General features: G+C 43.2%; 1 protein-coding gene across 8 annotated transcripts in view; it reads left to right on the forward strand.

Annotated features, from left to right (window-relative positions):
* The window catches only part of LOC146185979 (rho guanine nucleotide exchange factor 11-like), a 123,646-nt gene that overhangs the window by 13,388 nt on the left and 91,921 nt on the right, over positions 1 to 18,337 (forward strand). For 6 of the 8 annotated variants that reach the window (XM_084606915.1, XM_084606913.1, XM_084606910.1 and 3 more), the window contains 6 exons: positions 3,390 to 3,488; positions 6,080 to 6,159; positions 8,637 to 8,741; positions 11,988 to 12,271; positions 15,907 to 15,987; positions 17,168 to 17,503. In XM_084606915.1, coding sequence (XP_084463041.1) covers positions 3,390 to 3,488; positions 6,080 to 6,159; positions 8,637 to 8,741; positions 11,988 to 12,271; positions 15,907 to 15,987; positions 17,168 to 17,503 — 985 coding nt within the window. The remainder of the gene's footprint in view (positions 1 to 3,389; positions 3,489 to 6,079; positions 6,160 to 8,636; positions 8,742 to 11,987; positions 12,272 to 15,906; positions 15,988 to 17,167; positions 17,504 to 18,337) is intronic. The other 2 variants (XM_084606917.1, XM_084606916.1) reach the window with 1 other exon arrangement.

Below are 18,337 nucleotides of genomic sequence, written 5' to 3' on the forward strand. Positions count from 1 at the left end.
TTGGTGCTTCGCAATACATGTTTGCTGGCACTTAGAAGAGAATGCCATTAAAGGCTTTTGCTAATTACTGCTCTTGTTGACCTTAAATGGACACTGTGGACCAATTGGAAATTGCTTCTGTCGAAAAGGTACCATGTTATAATCACTACTGAGCGTTTATGAGCAAGAAAGGACCAAGAAACTAGATGTACGTGTCATCATCACTGGCTGATTCCACAAGTGAAATGGTTGCATTAACAATGATTTTCGGGTATGAATCCTGGAGGTTATGGAACACTGTCATACACTTAAAAATAGTGGCATTCTGTGCTCTTTCAGTTATAATGTTACAGGTTTGAATTGGCTAGCAGGAAGACTTAAATCTAGTTTTCTCGGCAATAACCACATATTTTGTTGCCGTGCAAATGTCTCCGTAGCCAGAAAGAGCCAGAGAATCATCTTTTGTAGACAAGTGGGCAGAATTTCGTTAAGGTCTCAAGATAAGTTAAAGAAAGAAAATAGTGGTTGATGCATTAGCCTAGGCTGGCTGTAAAGAGTGTTATTAGAAAGGGAAGGAACACACGCGTCATGCTGCAGTCCTCTGCATGCTGCTTGGCGGAAGGTTCTCATGAATGGCCATGAAATGCTACATTGTTGAGGGGCTGTATGTGGGCAGAACTGCCATCCATGTTGTGTCTATTGCAAAATTAACTTTTTGTGTATGAGGGCTGTAAACTCTGCATGTGAGTGCACGGACAATGTCAGGTTGCACACATTCATAGAGGTGTGACCAGAACTTGCGCTTGTGGAGCATGAATGCTCAGTGATTATAGCAGAGCACAGGAGGGATACTTTGTTGCTTTTTCTTACACCCATTGGCAGATGTGGTAGCATGGAATATCTTTAGTCCAGGTTCATGTAGCTTGAGAGGTTCTCGCATAGTTTTAGCATCACAGAATTGTGCAAGGGTACAAGTGCATGCGAAGAGGGGGTGGGGTAGGTTCTGTGCGCGCAAACGGGGATGAAAAACAATGATTTGTAGCAACAGGTGATTTAGTGCGAGCTTTGAGGCTTGTGTTGCCTGCAACAGAAGCCATAAGAAGCTCAGTGGTTACAGCGCATGACTGCTAAGCCTAAGGATGCTGCAACTTCTTTTCGATAGAGGTGAAAAACAAGGTGCTCATTTAGAGTTTGATGTCAGTGCACATTTAGAAAACCCTATGTGGTTAAAATTTCCGGAACCCTCCACAACTGCGTCTTTCATAGCCTGAGTTGCTATGAACCGTAAAACCCTCTAAAGAAAAAAAAAAGAGCAATAACATCAAAGACTGCAATATCGCAGTGAGTGCTCTTGACAGCTTGCATCATTTCTTTTCTTTTTTTTTTTTTTTTTTGCAAGTTGCCGGGAGCCGTGCATTGGTATGGGGAGTATTTTTCATGTTTGCTAATTGGACTGGCTGTTTTATTCTTTATTATGCTTGCAATTTTATCCTTGAAGAATGTGTACGCCACAAAACCATTGCTGTTACCTTTCTGTGGTAGATGACTGTGGCATACAGAAGATTGCTTCTGCTAGAAATAAGAGCTGCCAAAATAATGGAAGATTTGGGGGACGCTCATTTTTCGCTTAAGGGTTAATGCGATAGTTCTTTTGTAAGTTGGTTTATAGCAAAGGGAAGGCCCGGTATCTGTTACAGTTCTCGGTGGGCACCTGAACCAGGCTGTAAGGGAAGGGACACTGCCTCAACCACGGGCCTCCATGCTGACAACTCCTGTCAATTTTCTTTGCACATTGCGAACACTTCCTAACACTTCGAACAACTCCCCAAAACTCCCAACAACACCCGAGCTGAAACTAGGTTATGGCGATGGATTTTCAACTGACCAAGCTGCATGCGCTGTTGCGTAATATAACTGACATCTACATATCTACTGTGTTGTGTGTTACTGATGGGTCACATGCATTCTTGGTGGGCACGAATACTGAGCCACGCAGTTAAGCTGTGAGACAGCTCAGATTTTCCAAACTGCCACATAAAGCACGGAAATCGGGTTGCTGTTGTCATCGGTTGGTAGTTTTAAGAAGCTGTATTTGACAGTGACTCTTCGGTGGGTCATGTTGTACTCGCGAAAAATTAAGGATGGTTTACCGATGGGCTCAGCCATGGGTCGTGCACACGGAGTAGGACTCCGAAAATTGCCGCCGCGGTGAACGCGTATAAAGACCAATGCTCATGAACGCCTAAACACACACGTGAAAGTATGCTTGCACCTAAATGACTGAGCTTGAAGAAGTGACTTCAGGAATTATGTACGCAAGAACATGGCACTTTCAAAGAGGGTCACGTTTATTTGTCAGGCTAAACATGCACCAAATGCAAATGAAAAAGCTCTCAAGAGCTGTACAAGGGTGCCTGCCTAAACAGAAAAAAATCAGCAAGCGGTGCCTGCTGTAGGCCTGAACAGAAAAAAAAAAAAAAAAGTTTTGCGCACATCCTGCTAACTTCCATCTGAAGACTGGGATGCCAAAACCTTAGGAGTAGAATTTTTTAATTCTAGGGACGTGCAGATTATCTGTTGAATTACTAAGCATAATTCAGAGCATTTTTTTTGTTTATGGTTATTTAATGCTGACTTTCTTTGATTAAAACTGAATCCTGAAACGCTGTTTTTTAATGATGGGCACTCAGCCCCAAGCTTAGCCTCATTTTATTTGTATGCTACTAGTTTCTTAGAATGGTATAACTTTAGTCCAGAGTATCATGTGCTGATTAGATGGGGAGAGGTCTCATGCCTGGGTTTATAAACATACACAGTGTGTGCGTGTGTGAATTACACTGTAGCACCACTTTGAAGGAATAGGTATAAAAGTTTGGTTTCACGATAGCTAGTTGGGGGCCGCACAGGGAGCTTTTTGTTTAATTTTAGTGCATCAGAAATGTCTCACTTGATGTTCTGTGGTTTTTATTGCAAATGCATTACCTTTGTTTAGCAGGGCTGATTATAAGGCTGGGCTGAATATGGCTTCAGCAAAGATGGCTTATTCTGACCATGTTCCAGCATAATATTTACTGCTTGTATTGTTCTGCTTATTGTTTATGTTGTTTGGCGCTTTTTTTTTTTTTTCCTAAGCTGTGCTTTGTTTTCTCGAACGAGGAGAAATGACCTTCTTTTAAGTCCAATTTTCTCAGCATCTTCTCAAGCAACCCTGTTATGAGCTTACTCGTGGGTTCTGTTTGAGGCGGAGCATTTGTGTTTACAAGTGGTCCGTTCTTTGTGGCATATGTGCACTTTTTCTTCTCCCGAGCATGTTGTCCTGCATGACAGCTGGACTTGAGAATGTGACGGTGGAATCTAGCCATCAGGAGTTCTGCTTAAGTGACAGCGAGCACTTGTGTTTCATCGTCTAGGTGCCACACAAGGTCCACTCACAGGCACAACTCAGGCACTCGCACACGTACGAAAAACAAAACAATAGGTGGACGCTCCGTGCGCACAGATGCCGTGCGGTAAGCACCATGGCCACACCCTCCTCTCTTTTTGTGTGCTGGCACTGGAAGCAGGAGAGAAAGGTTGCTGGAGCACTGACACCTTGTGCCTGCATGCATTGCTTCTTACGTGTGACATTACGCTGTACGCATGGGTGCCGTTGCATAGTAGACGCTCACTGCCGAGCAGGGCTTTTCTTTTGTGTGCTTGAAGCTTTGGTGGGAAACTGCATAGCACTGACATGTTTGGCCATTGTGCTGCTTGCTAACGTGCCTGTTCGAATATTCTTCAGGGTGAGTGGTGCAGTGTTTGCATAGTTTTGACCATTCACAACATTTTTGCTGCTAAATTGTCAAAACAAACAAAAAGCAACTTTTTTCCCCTTCCGTTGTATTTGTTATTGCTATGAAGCATCGTGTTAACTTTCGCAGTTATTTTCTTACTTTTTTGAGTGTATTTTGGTGGAATTATTCTTTGATGTAATTTCTGTGTTCCTTAGTGATGTTTTGTTAACAACACAGCTTGGACAATTCTGTAATGCAACATTTTTCATTGCTATTATTCAGCTTAAATCATACATATATATAATATATATATACACTTCAGCTGTCAATAGGAAATAAGTAACGAGAGACAACAATCCTAACTTGTGTTGATAGACCAGAGTGCATGAAGTCCATTCGTCTACCGTTCGTTTCATCCTCAGCACTGACACCAGCATGCTGTCATGTTTCACATTGCTGTTTTTTTTTTTTTATTTAATGTTCCCTAGCCCCAGTCACTACTTAACATGTGCTGAGAAAGTAATGGCCTGCATGTTAACTTTGTGTATGTCCCTTTACATTCCTCTTAATTTGTTTTGAGCTAAGCACTAATTTTAGCATGCAGCATGTGCATAAAGAGCACACCACTTTGTATGCAATAAAACAAGTCCTGTTAGTTTATTATAATACAGAGCTTGTAACTCAGTGGTATTTTGCATTTCGTGCTCTATAAAATCACAGTAGTTCAATTCCATCGAAACTTTGAAGAGTTTTTTTGCCTTGTAGGAAGCCAGACACTCTTTGCCACATTGCAACAGCACCTTATTTCTTAGACACATTGAAAACAATAAGCCTGCCTCCATATTTTTTCTGCAGGTCAACTGTGAAATAGGTAGCAACTTTAATTCTGTGCCTGCACATGTTCTCTACCTTCATGGGATCTGTTGGAATATTCAGACATAATCTATCATTCTATCTTGACAATTGTTTTGCAGGTGCCTAACTTGCCGCATGCATGGTATACAGTTTTCCCTTTTAGCTTATGTACACATAGCTACGGCCTCGTGTTAACCTTTCAGACAGATTGTAATCTGTGTAGAGTTCACAACTAGTCTATGTAGGCGGCATTTTCTGAATACTAAGTTGACAAGAGCCTGCCAAAGCCACTTTTCTTTTCCCTCAAGCCTTCATAGCACTGGCAAACAGGATGCATCTGCCAGCCCTTGACCTCACGCTGAAGTTTGTGAGGAAACTACAAATTAAGTCATTTGTCGTCCCATTGTTATAGTTAGCACTTGCCTTTGTTTTGACGACATGCATGTGAATGAACCCTTGGGGAGCAGCAGAAGACGTGAAAGTAATACCTGGAAAAGGCTTACCCACAGAAAACAAACTATAAAGGCAAAATATTTGCGATTCATTCATTTGAAAAGTGCAGTTGGTCCTAAAAGCAGCGAAGAATGGTGTGCAGTTTGTGTGAATGAGATGACCGATGGTGTGTGGTTTTTCACTGGCGCTGTGGTGGGCGGCGCCAATACAGTAGTGAAAGGCTGGTTTTTAGTCCGCATGGCCTTGTGTGGTTTTGGAGCACGCTGTGCACATTATTTGCTCTTGCTTCTCTCGGTGCTGCTTGTTTCGCACAGTTTGGAATGGGAATGTTGTTGATCTGTGACTGAGAGACATGTGCGGTGTGCAAGTGTTCAAACTTATTTGCAAGATGTGGAACGTGGTAGTCTGCTCATGTACTTTTTCTTTTGTTATTTTATTATTCTGGGAAGCATGGCAGCAAGCTTTTTTTATTATAAGAAAAAAGCTTCAGTGGAGTTTAGGGAGTCTGCAGCTCCTTTGTCAGGGATGGCTGTCATGCCAGAGTGGTAGGTAGAAACAAATGCTGTCGTTGGAAGTGGTTGTAGGCCCTTAAACCAGTGCAGTGTGCTACTGGGCATGTCCATTAACGAAAAGACTGCTTCCGGGGAAAGTCCGCGCTCATGTCAAGAATTTGAATGACCTGGAAAGACAGGCTAGCCCATGTGAGGGGTTAGTGAAGCTGAGATAGCAATGTAATAAAGGAATGCCTCCTAATGCACTCCTTTCACACTGCTGCTGAGGCCTTTTTATGTGAAATGTAGTCGCAGTTTCTATTTTCCTTATCGCTTTTGTCCAGTGTTTATTTTGTGTACTGGGATTTGCATTCTCGAGCAAAAACATTTCGGTGTAGCATTCATGCTTTTACATTTTTGTCAAGAGGTGCACCAGTTCTGGTTGCTGTTGTAACATGCTTGCATTGTGTCCATCATGTGCACTTTGGCAGGCAGTGTTCCTGAATTGGCATGGCTTATCATGTGCAGGCTGGGCAGCTTCAGCAAGGGCGATGCACTACCGAAACGGGAGGAGCTACCCCACACAGCCGATGGGTATGACACTCAGGGTGAGTCGCAAGGGTCCTTCTTCTGTGTAGGTCTGGGCACCTTTCACAAGTCTTTTTTAATGGTCAGAGATCAGTGTACCGTAACATTAGATTTAGATACTTTGTACAACTTATGTTGCACAATTCATTGCAAGTTAAGTACATTTACACCTGTTGTCACTTGCAACATGTGAGATGTGGTCAGAGGTTTCAGCTGCAACTCAGCTGCAACTCAGTGGTGGTGTAAGCACGTTCAATACATAGCTTTTTGTTCAAATGGTGGGGATATTTGTAATTTGTGTTGTATCCAACTGCTATAAAACACAAACCAGACTAGTTAGGCGTTAGCATGTTGGAGGCCATCCCGAGGGTGCCAGCACATATGTAGCTTGATAATGTCTGAAAATTCTTATTATAATGGCTCAACAATCTTTCATTTCTTCATCCATTTTGTTTCTTTATCACAAGGGCTTGAAGTGTGTGTCTATCAGCCATTTTACATGGTTATCACTGGGGCATTCTGATAACTTTATCAGTAAGCCAGGGGCTGGGTCATTGATGTTGTCTAGGCTTCCTTGTACTTTCCTTGTACTTTGTAAACAGCTTTCGCTTTCCATGTTGTTAGTAACTGGCTCACCTGTTAACATATGGGCTGCATAAGCATTACTTGCTCTCGCTTGGTGCCTTGTTCTGTTGTTGGTTACGGGCTGCCTGAACATGTAAAGAAGATACGAGTCGTATATATGAGGAGAGCCAATAGTCACCCAAACCAAGGACAGCATAAAGGAATATGCGTTCTTTTTCGATTTCTGCTGTTGACAATGGAAAATTGGTTTGTAAATAATTTGCTACCTGAAATATAAATTATTAAAGCAAACCATAGAAAATATAGGAAGAAATGACCATATATATATGCTGCTTGTTGGATCTGGGACAAATGTCATTGCATGGTCAGGGACCAGGGTCGTTTGCTGTCTGCTGTCCGCTAAGGAAATAAAGGAAATGAAGTGCTTTTTCATTACAAGAGGCTCAGGACAGCCTGGTTTTCTAACTTTGCTGGCAACTTTTGTTATAATTATAAGTGGGTTGGACTTCTCATATTCTTTCTTTAATTTTATGAAAATTTGGCAGGCTTTTCTTAGTGTTTATTTGTAGATACAGTTTTCATCTTTTTTTTCTTTTTGTCGAGTGTATTACTTCCTATGGGTGAATTAAGGTTTTTCAATCAATGATATAATGCATTACTTACATGCGGTGAAAAGTCACTTCATTTGATTAACTTTTGATTAGTGTACAATTGATTGTTAATTGCTTATAAAGTGCTTACAGCTTGCTTGCAGAAGGAATAATGCTCTTACCAATACAAGAAAGTATCGGAAGGCAAATTATCAAATTGTTGGAGCAAAAACGCAGGTAGATGTTGGTTTCTAAAAGGTGTGTTGCTATGTTATCTGAGTTAGTGCACTAGCCTTAACGATAGTGTGGGGCATCACATGGTCTACGTGCTCATGCGAATAACGCAGCTGCCAGCTAACCGTTGCAATGGCTGAAATGGCACTTTTTTGAGACACCTATTGGTTTGGCCGTCCTCATATGCAGTGGAGGTACCTGTTTTAGCCTAGTGTTTTCCCTAAGCACGCAATGACAGTGCACAGCACTACACAGTTGGTCTAGACATGGCGACAAGGTAGAGCCTCCCTTCCGGCTTGCAGTGGCATGGAAGGCAGTGGGGCAATGTCTCAAAGTGCTTAGCTGTGCTACTTCATTCAATGATATCCATCTCACCAAGGCCTTGGCTCCCACATTTTAGTTTTCTCCCTTAAGTGTAACTTCTACTCTATACTATAACCAGTTAGCATGGCACACACGTGAAGTATACACACATTTTTAGCTTAAAGCCCAATTTTGAAAATTGAATTTGGCATATGTTTGGTTTATTTATATTTTTGTTTAAGCTGAAAAGTCTAACCTTATCTAGCCTAGTATGATATATCACAAAGGTGCTTAGGGTTGCACATTTCTTGATGCGTTGTCTGGTCCATAGTGAAGTTTGATAATTTGCTCTAGCACTTTATTGCTGTTCGATTGATCACCATCAGGCTGTCGGCCCTTTCTAAAGAATATGTTTGTTTTATTTGTTTGTGGCTTCGACCAGGCCTTATTTGACTCCGAATGTAATGTGGGACTTTCATGGCGACTTTGAGCAAGCAGAGAGGTTAGACAGCCTCAAAGAAGGTGCATGCTAGCGTTAGCTAACTAGTTATTCTTGGTTTATTTAATTGAAGCCGCACCTGAGCATAACTATTCAATAGTTAACGATCACTTTATCCTTTACTCCTATTTGTTCCGCCTGTGTTGTGCTGATGAAGTCTCCTGTTTATCATGCAGTCTGTCAGTGCTCCTGCTTGCAGATTTATAGCTTAGGTTGCGAGTGATGTAGTGTTAAATCCTTTGCCAGAATTCGGCCGACTGAAGCTGGGCGTATGTGCGTTTTGCAGGTGTATTGCTGGTGCAGCGCTGCCTGATCGTGCGGCGGGACGAGAAGGGCTATGGCCTGACCGTTTCGGGGGACAATCCTGTCTTTGTGCAGTCCGTCAAGCCAGGCAGGTTTATTCTTATCTCTTTGAAGTTCAGGGCATAGCGTGCAATATGATGGGCACTGAGTCATTTGCTTCAGCTTCTCACCAACAAACTGCTTGTCAAGGAGCTGGCCAACATATACTTACTGCATGCAAGCCAAGGTGACCGACCTTGAGTTAAACAATTAGAAGGTTGAGTTTCGCGAGATTTGCTTTTTTTTTTTTGCTTGTGAATACCAAAACTGAAGTCCTTGCCAAAACTGATCGCTTTGCATTATTTTTTTTTTTTTCACTGGTGGAGCCCTTATGGCTTCTGGAAAGATTGAAAGGCCTTGGAAGGTGAGGGGTGAGGACAAGGGCTTTTTTTAAAAACCTTGTGCTGATTTAGAGGTTTACCGGTATGGTAAGTGTTCCACTGCATGACTCAGAAGCAGGCCATGCAGCCTGGTTACGTTTAAAAAACACATCAATTATTACACTTTATTATATTACATTTATTACATTTTACATTTTATTTCAGTCTTGTGTAGCTTTTCTATCGACATTTGCTGTGTGGTAAAAGCATGCAATGCACATTCAAGCACTCCACGATGCATACATTCTCTCATTATGCCGCAGGCATTTCTACAAATTCCTTTTTGATAGTAATATATGGGTCACTGACAGCAGTGACTGTGATGTTGTTTTGAATATATTGAACCATTGGGAAGTTGCCCAACGGGTTAATCTAAATTTATTTAGAGAAATTTAATATTCAAGTACTTAAGCTACATGTTAAAGGGACAGGACAATGACCAATATACATGTAATGGGATTATGGTGGAATTGAAAAGACCTTACCTCATAAGGTATAGACGGAGCACTACAATGTCCAAGAAACGAGGGCTTATAATTTTAACTTGGCACCGAAAGTCGCATGAAAATGACTGATGTTGCCTCTTGCTGCGAAACGCTGTAACTATCATTGTAGTAACCCTCGTGACCTCATCTTGGGAAAATGTCACTTGTTTTCGCGAGCGCAATTCTTCGAAGAGTGCTCGCATTATTTTATGATATTTTGCACACTCTCCGCTGCACCTGTCAGCAAGAACCAGCCTCCTTTCGCATCGCCTACGATGTTGTTTTAGCATTTGCCACTAGATGGTGCCACAATGTTTTCAATTTTTTGGATGAAGCTATGACCACAGCCCACTAAAACTTCTGTCGATGATGGGTACGCTCCTGTGCCATAACACCCTTGGGTGTAGAAACTAAACTTGACGCTACTGTGTAATAAAAAATGTCTAATTACTGTCTCCCGGATGAAATTATATTAGCTTTCAGTACATCACTTTTGCCGATGTGCAGTCGTCATTGCGGTTGCTGCTCACGTCTTTAGCATCGGACTGCATAAAATGGGTGCATGCACTGATCTAAAAATTCTCTAAAAATTTTCTATTGCTCTTTTGGCAAAACCTTTTTGGAATTGACCACTCGAGACAGGAAGATTTGCATTGCGCTGAAAAAACTAAATTGGACGCTGAGAGTGCAGTATTTTGTCCCTTTAAGATTTAGTACAAATGAGTATTTAATCATGCCATGCAGACTTAAGATTGATTTTGTAGGGAGCGAAAAGCTTGAATGGAAGAATGCACGACAGTGCATGAATAATGTTAATGCATGCAGAAAACCATTTTCATTGTAGTAGTTTAATCTAATGAGCACCTGTATGATGCCTGTCTGCATCCGAAATAAAACACAAGTAAGGGTGATGGTTTTTCTTGGTCTCGTCAAGGGCTTTGCCTTGTGAACGTTGTTGGGAATGCCCTCCCTGAATGAACTGGAACAATCCCTCCCACATCCAAATTAATAGGCTCTTGACACCATAATGTACATGGACATCAACCAGAACTGTCCTTTAGTTTGAATTATCCAAATTTTAATTAACGGGGTTGAATTAGATTTTACTGTACATGTGCTATAAAGGATGCCCTGTGGAAGGACCCCTGAATAATTTCAACTACTGAGGGGTCTCTAATTAACATGCCTTGACACCACACAGCACACTGGTGCCTTTTAGCTTGAGAGCACTACTATGCAGGTAAATCAGAAATCTATGAAGTATCAAGGAAGCCTCAATCTTTCAGCTTACCTCACCATTGCTGCCTCACCTACTGGAGGACATGAAGGAAAGAAGCTAAGTGCGGCCATGTTATTGCTCAAACATCTACTTGCAGTACGGGTGAAGTGTGATTTATATATGGAGCACTTTTCACTCTCCAGTTCGCTCCTCATGGGAAACATACGCGGGCACCAAATTTCTGTTGTCACGGGCATTCGTCTTGCTCGCTTCCTGTGCTTGTGACGCTGCAGCTTTGATGGCACAGCCGTGCGTCTTTCACACGTGGTGCGAATTAGCGGGCAAAAAACGCTGCGAAGGGTTAGGGCAGACTCTTTTTTTCTTTTTTGCTTCATTTCTAGCTTGACATTCAGGCGTGATGGTCCTCATTGAATTGAAAGCAGAAAAGACAAAGGTTAGTCTTTCCGCGCATTTTGCGCCTGCTTCGCAAAAACAAAACCATGCCATTAGAGATTGCGTGTAGCTGTGGCATGGATTGTTTCCGAAGATTTTGTCTCTTTCGTCCACTTTTTACATTTTCGCTGTGACTTTTGACAGTTCTCCGATCTGGATCGATGAAAATTAAAGTAGTTTAAAGCAGTAACTGCAACAACAGCGTAGGAGGGCATGTGTCACAGTTTCGTTCCCTCTCCCAAGCCACCTCATGTGTATCGACAGCTGCTCTGACAAATGCGAGAGCCAGCACACGACTCAGCAATTATGTTTCCCAGATCACAGATATCCTTTTCCCCTGGCTGCTGTGAAGAGCATAGTGGAGGTGTTTTGCTGTAGTATCATTGTTTATAGTAGGAAAATGGCTTCCTTGTCACATAATTGTTCACAACAGTAAAGTGCTATGATTTCTACAACAAGCTAAAAGAAAAAAAGTGAATGGCTATTCTTTCCCGCGAACAAAGGGCCGCCTCCCATGATTTTCTGGGTGGAGCCCTGCTTTTTGTTATCTGTGGTCATATTTACTAGGCACAATAATTGGGGCCATTCTATATGGGCAGTGGTTTCATTGACAGTGTTGCTTTCTTGTTGATAATTTTGTGTATGTCTCTCAGCGCCTGAAAGGGCTGTGAGGCTGGAATGGGAGAATCGGGTGACACTTGTTGCCCGCCTTGGTATTTCTAATATTTCAGACAATTTTGTCAACCCATTTTGTCCAGGGGGAGCGGCAGCACGAGCGGGCGTCCACCAGGGGGATCGCATCATCAAAGTCAACGGCACGCTGGTGACGCAGTCTAACCACCAGGATGTGGTGCACCTCATCAAGTCGGGTGCCCACGTGGCCCTCACCCTATTAGGACCGCCGTCTTCAGGTGCAGCGGGCGAGCGTCCCAATGGCGGCAGTGGTGGTGGTAGCACCGGGCCTGCAGCGTCCCCTCCCGGCCACCAGCCGCTGGTTTCGAAGCAGTCCTCGGAACGCATCACGGGGCCCCAACCGGTTGACGTGTGTTCACTTTATTGATTGCATATTCTAGTTGCTGCATACCATATTTACTCGAATGTAATACGAGGGGCGACTTTGCATATTGCCCAGTGGGAAAAAATAAAACCATGAATGTTACGTGAGATAAGCGCTTGAAAAAGTACCTTTAATAGAGATTGTGTGTGGCCCTTGCAGTCTCATCAAAAATGCTCATTCGTCGTCGTCATTGGAAGCCTTTTCAGTCAGACTGACATTTAAAAATCACTTCCCGCTCCATACGCCACCCACGTATGGTAGATTAGCTAACAACTACCTGTCGAGCTGTAGCAGAATTTCCGATTTCTTCCGCTATCAGAATAGCTTTTTTGATATTAGTGTCGTACTGTGTATGATGCGTTGCTTCGTGCGAAATGCGGGTAACGATAGAATCGCGCTAGTCCACTGCGAAAGGCATGACAAGCGCGTGATAAAGGTGACGTGATTCTGAGCCTACGAGCCAAATTCGCAATGTTTTGACTTTGGATGGATTGGGATTTGTCTGATTTGGCTTCCATGGTACCCACGTTGCCAACATAACATCGTAAAACCACAGAAACCGAAAGATTGTGGTGGCGGATTCAATATGGCTGCACCCCGGCGCTGCTTTAGGCTGACGAAGCGCAGTATTTGATTACAACGCGAGGTTTGACTTTGAGAGCCAAAAATCATGCAAAAAACTAGCGTTGCATTCGAGTAAATACAGTACTACCACATAGTGTGTGATGCGAAATGAGCTTGGGAAATATTTGAGAATTTTCTTTTATTTAGTTTTGTCCTGAACATGCAAACAATTTTCACGACACATGCTGAACATGTTTTTTTGGGAGTTCACTCAGTTTCTCGGAAAATTGCGCTCGCAAATTGTTGAATTATTTTAATATTTTAGATGCGATCAAGGCGATGTAATTGTCATGTGTAAATGAAATAAGTGTTAATACTGAGCACTGTTGCACTTCCAAAAGCTGGAGCACTGTTCAATTTCTTTTAAAGCAAAATATTTGTTTTATCCAGTACTTATGGTATAGTCAAACTTTGTTTGGAGACGATTCCAGAGACCGCAAAAACCGAGCGCCAGATGGTTTTGCTTTCCTGCATAACACTGCTAACTCTCAACAATGCCGTCGGACGGCATGCCAGTTGCCAGCTGAGGTGGCTTTTCCACATTGCAGCCGTGTGGTGTGAGAAACGGCACATCAGAACGAAAGCTACCGCTGTTTCCGCTACCCTCATAATAGCTAGCATAAACGCACGATAGCTGCGAAGCTACAGCTGTCCGCACTACTGCTTCCACGGTGCTGTAGACGGGTTTGAAAGGCATAGACACTTGCTGGCCGACAGGTGAACAACAATCCATGCTACGGTATCTTCTATGCCGTGCTGAATGTGAGAGATGAGCACGGCAAAGCGCGAACCTTCGCACACATGCTCGCCGCACCACGACCAGTCACTTGTGTACTGTGGCAAAGTCCGCTGGCTGCGATTTGCGGGAGCACTGCTTGACGCTGGATGTTTGAATATTCATTTCATGGTGAACTGCATTTGGGATATAAAGCAGAAATTACATGCATTTGTTCAAAATATTAAAGAAGAGATCAGTGTAACCAATAGTCTGTAATATCCGTTTTCATTTTATGAGGTTTGGCTGTATTAGTATGCACCTGAATTCGTGTGAACAAACTTGCTGGTGAGACATAGAGAAGAGTTAAAACGTGGGACCACGAAGCTACAGGAAAAGTGAATTTTTTTGTTTGTTTGTTTAGAGAAGGTGAAACGTTGCCTTAGGATCTGGAAGGATTAAAGTAAAATGGGGCTAACTTGTATTAGAGGTAGGACTTCTCAGTTTTTCTTTTTTTTTTAGATTTGGCAAGCTTTTTGTGCTGCTAATTTCAAAACTGGGGGTCTGCGTGCTGGTGGCAGCGATGTCACTGTGGCCCAGTCATCACAGTAACTGGAGCATGACATTTTTCTCTGCAGTTTTCTAGATGCAGTCGTATAACTTGCATCTGACTGACTGGCTGCCCTAAGTTGGTGATGACAGTAAGCTAACAGTGCTCAGTTGGCAGACAGTAAGACTGTGGTGCTTCCTGGTCTGCAGATATGTGCGAGCTAGTCAAGCAGTACCTCAAATTGCACAGCTGTACTGATTATCCGACAGTATCTTTGTTGCATTATGCCCCTTGGCTTCCTTGGTTAGCTTATTTCCAACTTTGACTGAGTACAACTTATACGTACCAGCCAGCTGACTGTGACTCGTTTACCAAGAATATCAGGCCTTTTCCGGTTAAAACTGAATTTAGAAATTTGAATTCGGCATACTTTGATCACTGAATTTGTTGTTTTAAACTGAAAAATGCCAAACTTTTACTTGTAACACAGAAAACTGCAGCGGAAAAATGCAGAATCATATTTAATAAGAGAGCGGCATCTTGGTTTGGTGGCACTTTGGTACATTGTAAAATAGGAACCATCCCTCATTGTGTCGTAGTGCGAAGGCTATCGGTGCGCATACTCATAGCGCAAAGGCTGGCAATAGCATACTCACAAGCGGACATGGGGTAACAATCGGGAGGTTGTTTACTGAGCTGGGGTGCTGACTCTCGTGGCACTGAACGGAAGTGCATAGCTGCAGTCAGTAAGTGTATTGTGGTGCTGGCCAATGTTGTTTACATAATGCTTCCGAGGGGAGTGACGGACGCAAGCGCCGGTGGTCCTTGTCCATTCACATAGTTTCGTTTCTCAGCGTTATTGTTGCCACTTCATGCAAACTCAAGTTCCGGTGGGGGACATGCTCGAGATGCCCTTTACTGCGCCATGGTGTGAAAGTGCCATTTGGTTACATGGTAGCTTTAAAAAATCTGGTGCTGACTTTGTTTGCGCCTGTGTTGCGATCGAAAAAGCTCGACCATGCCTCTGGCAGGTAGCAGTTGTCCCTTGGCATGGCTGTGCACTGCAATGGTTGGTCTGTGGGTTGTGCGACGTCATGCGGTCATGTGACGTGGCTGAGTCAGCAGTAGCTGTCAAATCGGGCTACTCTATTTAAATGGGGGGACGAGATGAAAATCAGACCCTGCGTTACCATTGAATCCCGAGTCAGATGTACTACTCCTGGGCCACGCAGGCACATTGGTAGGGCTTGGTTGTGGGAGACAACAGAGGCTAAAATTAAGGAATTGACCTGCCAACTACAGTCTGCCAGAGTCATGTTCGTGATTTTTTGCTCGCAACTCCAACAACAGATTTCCTGGAGAATGAAGTTAAAATTCCTAAATTGCGAACAAAATTGCAGTTTGGGCAGGTTAGTTCATGGCAGGCAACTGGGGTAAAGATTGGTGTTAGTGCCCCTTCATCATCGCATGGGACCCACCTTGGTCGTGACCAAAACTTTGTTGGTTAAAACTTACCACCTTTCTTGTGTATTTCAGTCTAGAGCCTCTTGCCGCTGCTTTCAAGAATGTACCAACTACTATCTCAACTCTCCATTTCACTTCTGTACATGGTTGAGCTTGTTGAAAGAGAGGCCCGAGGAAAGAAATCACCATGGTTGCTCCTTCGTGTATGTTGCCAACTGCTGTGACAGTGTGCAAGAACCAGGCATCCCGCTTTTTTTTTTCTTGCAGCCCGAGAAACAGCAGCAGTGTACAAACATCTCGTACCTGACTATCAAGAAGATGTTGGAGAAGGAGCAGGCCTACCTGATGGTAAGCTGCAACACAGCACTCTGCATACGCCTGAGATTTCTCCAAAATGCCTGTGGAGCAGGTGTTGGAGTGCTTGGCATTCGTTCACTCTGGAGTAAATAAGCATGTCAGGCATTAGAAATATCTTAACCCAGGTGTAACGAAATCCTTAATGTAATGTAGCTCATATTCCAGTTTCCACAACTTTGCTTGAGCGGTTTCAAGAATAACGCAATAATAATTGATTACTTTTTCTGCGATTGTTCAGTTACTTTTCAGGGCCTGTAATTGACCGCCGTGATCAATAACATTTCAGATGGAGTAATTGTAATAGTAATCAGTTATTTTTTCTCGTGTCTACGAGAGTGCTCACAATTATTGGGGTAGAAAACATTTTCGACACGAAGGTGGTCAGTGCCTTTTAAGTGTGCTGCAATGTGTTTTGTAAGCTTCTTGGCTTGCTAAGAGATGTATTCCAATGTTGCAAAAATTGAGGGTGAAGTAGTACAGTGTGTATTTTACTGGCTTAGGTTTAACTACCATGGCTTTTCATGATGTCTGAATGCTGTTTGGCGACAATATATGAGTGGTGGAGAGTTGATGTTAAAGTTTTGCTCCTAGTGGAACGTGATCACAAAACGTTTCTCTGCATTTATGACTTCAAGTAACAACGGTTGTGAACACTTATGTTCTGCATTGTTTTTTCCAGTATTTGTGTGAAAACTGGGTGCAGGTTTAACCCTGGCTGACGAGTAACTAGGCAACACTCTGAAAAGCACTGTGGGGAGTTTTTCTGGGTTTGCAAATTTTAACAGTTTTGTACTGTAGGTTCTGCTTTTCACACTTTTTTCTAACTTAAGCAGCCATGCGACATTTCATTCCAGCATCAGTCATTTGCAGCGTAGATTGTTAATTAGTTACTTTTTTTTTTGATGACCTCAGTTCAGGCGATTTTGTTGGTCCTCTAGACATGCCTGAAGTCTCTCTCTCTCTCAAGTGACCACGAGGTTTTTATGTCCTCTTTTCTCCACCTCTCATTTTTGTCATCTCAGTTCATCAGTAAGGGGCCCGGCTGATTGCCGTGCCCTACTTTTGCATCTCTTGGTGAGATGAGGAAGAATTTGTTTAGTGAATGAGACCCGTGAGCCAGGAGTGTGCCCTCTCACTCTCCTCCTCCGTCCTCCGTCCTCCCACCAACCAGCAACTGCTGCAGGAGTATGGCAAGACGTCCTCTGAGAAGTGCCAGGCAGAGATGCAGAGTGCGCGCAAGCGCATCGCCCATTTGGAGAGCCAGCTGCTTGCCCTGAGGGGTTCAAACCCGGGATCAGAGGCAGCCACCGTTGTGGGCGGTGCGCCGCGATCACGTGGCAACATTGAAGCCCGCCGTAGTACAGAGGGTCCTGAAGGGCTCCGCTCAAGCTCCTTCCATGTGGCGCCCCACTCGTCTGGCGGCGGTGCGGGGCGTCCTCGTTCGGGACCTCTCGCGAGCTCAGCCTCCCTCGAGAACCTGTCGCATGCACTTGGACCTAGTCCATGGGTGAGTGTCCTCATTGCAGCTGCTCGATTTGTTCGTTCTCATTGCAAGTGGTGCAGACACAAAAACTTGTGCAGTTATGTCTGTACAATGTTTAAATACAATGTTTCTGTTGGTGTTCATATAGTGAAAGCTCATTACTTTGAATTTCAGTAAATTAAATTTTCTGATCATTCTAACTGTATGACTTGGTCCATTCATGCTGCTTTGAAGTCCGCATATAAAATTAACACGGTTCATTATAGTAGGTAAGCAGTTTTTCAGATTTGCATAATATTTTGGACTTTAAGGAACAGCTTCACACCTCATAGGAACTTGTATTTATCCACAATTTGAACTCCTCGATGTTCAAAAGCTTGATATTTTGGACTTATCCATGGTTCAAACTCCTCGATGTTCAAAAGTTGGATACTCTGGGCTAGACACTAGCAGTACTGTAAAGGTGGTGTTTCGTCCAAAGGTAGATGCAAGAGGGCTTTGCTGTCGCAAACATCTTTGTGTTCTTGTTGACGCTCCTTCAGTAAGCAGTGTTGCACGAAGGTCCGTCATTATGTGTAAGCAAAGCAGCAATGGGGATAGTTGATTGAACATTACAAGAAATTTGCGCACTACGGTATAAACAAGCACACAAGGAATCAGGAAAACTGACGTACACAGGACAAGCGTGCACTGACAGCTATGGTTTATTCATAACTGGGTTAAACTTAAAACAGTCCACACGTATCCTCTAATAAAAGAAATCTCGCAATCTCATTGCACAGGCAATGTTACATCCCCGCACACCTACGCTCCTTTATTAGCTTTATCTCACGACTTGTTAACATACCTGACAGTGTG

This window comes from Amblyomma maculatum, chromosome 6 (genome assembly GCF_055883805.1).
Source record: "Amblyomma maculatum isolate TAMU_Amacu chromosome 6, ASM5588380v1, whole genome shotgun sequence".
NCBI classification, from domain to species: Eukaryota; Metazoa; Arthropoda; class Arachnida; order Ixodida; family Ixodidae; genus Amblyomma; species Amblyomma maculatum.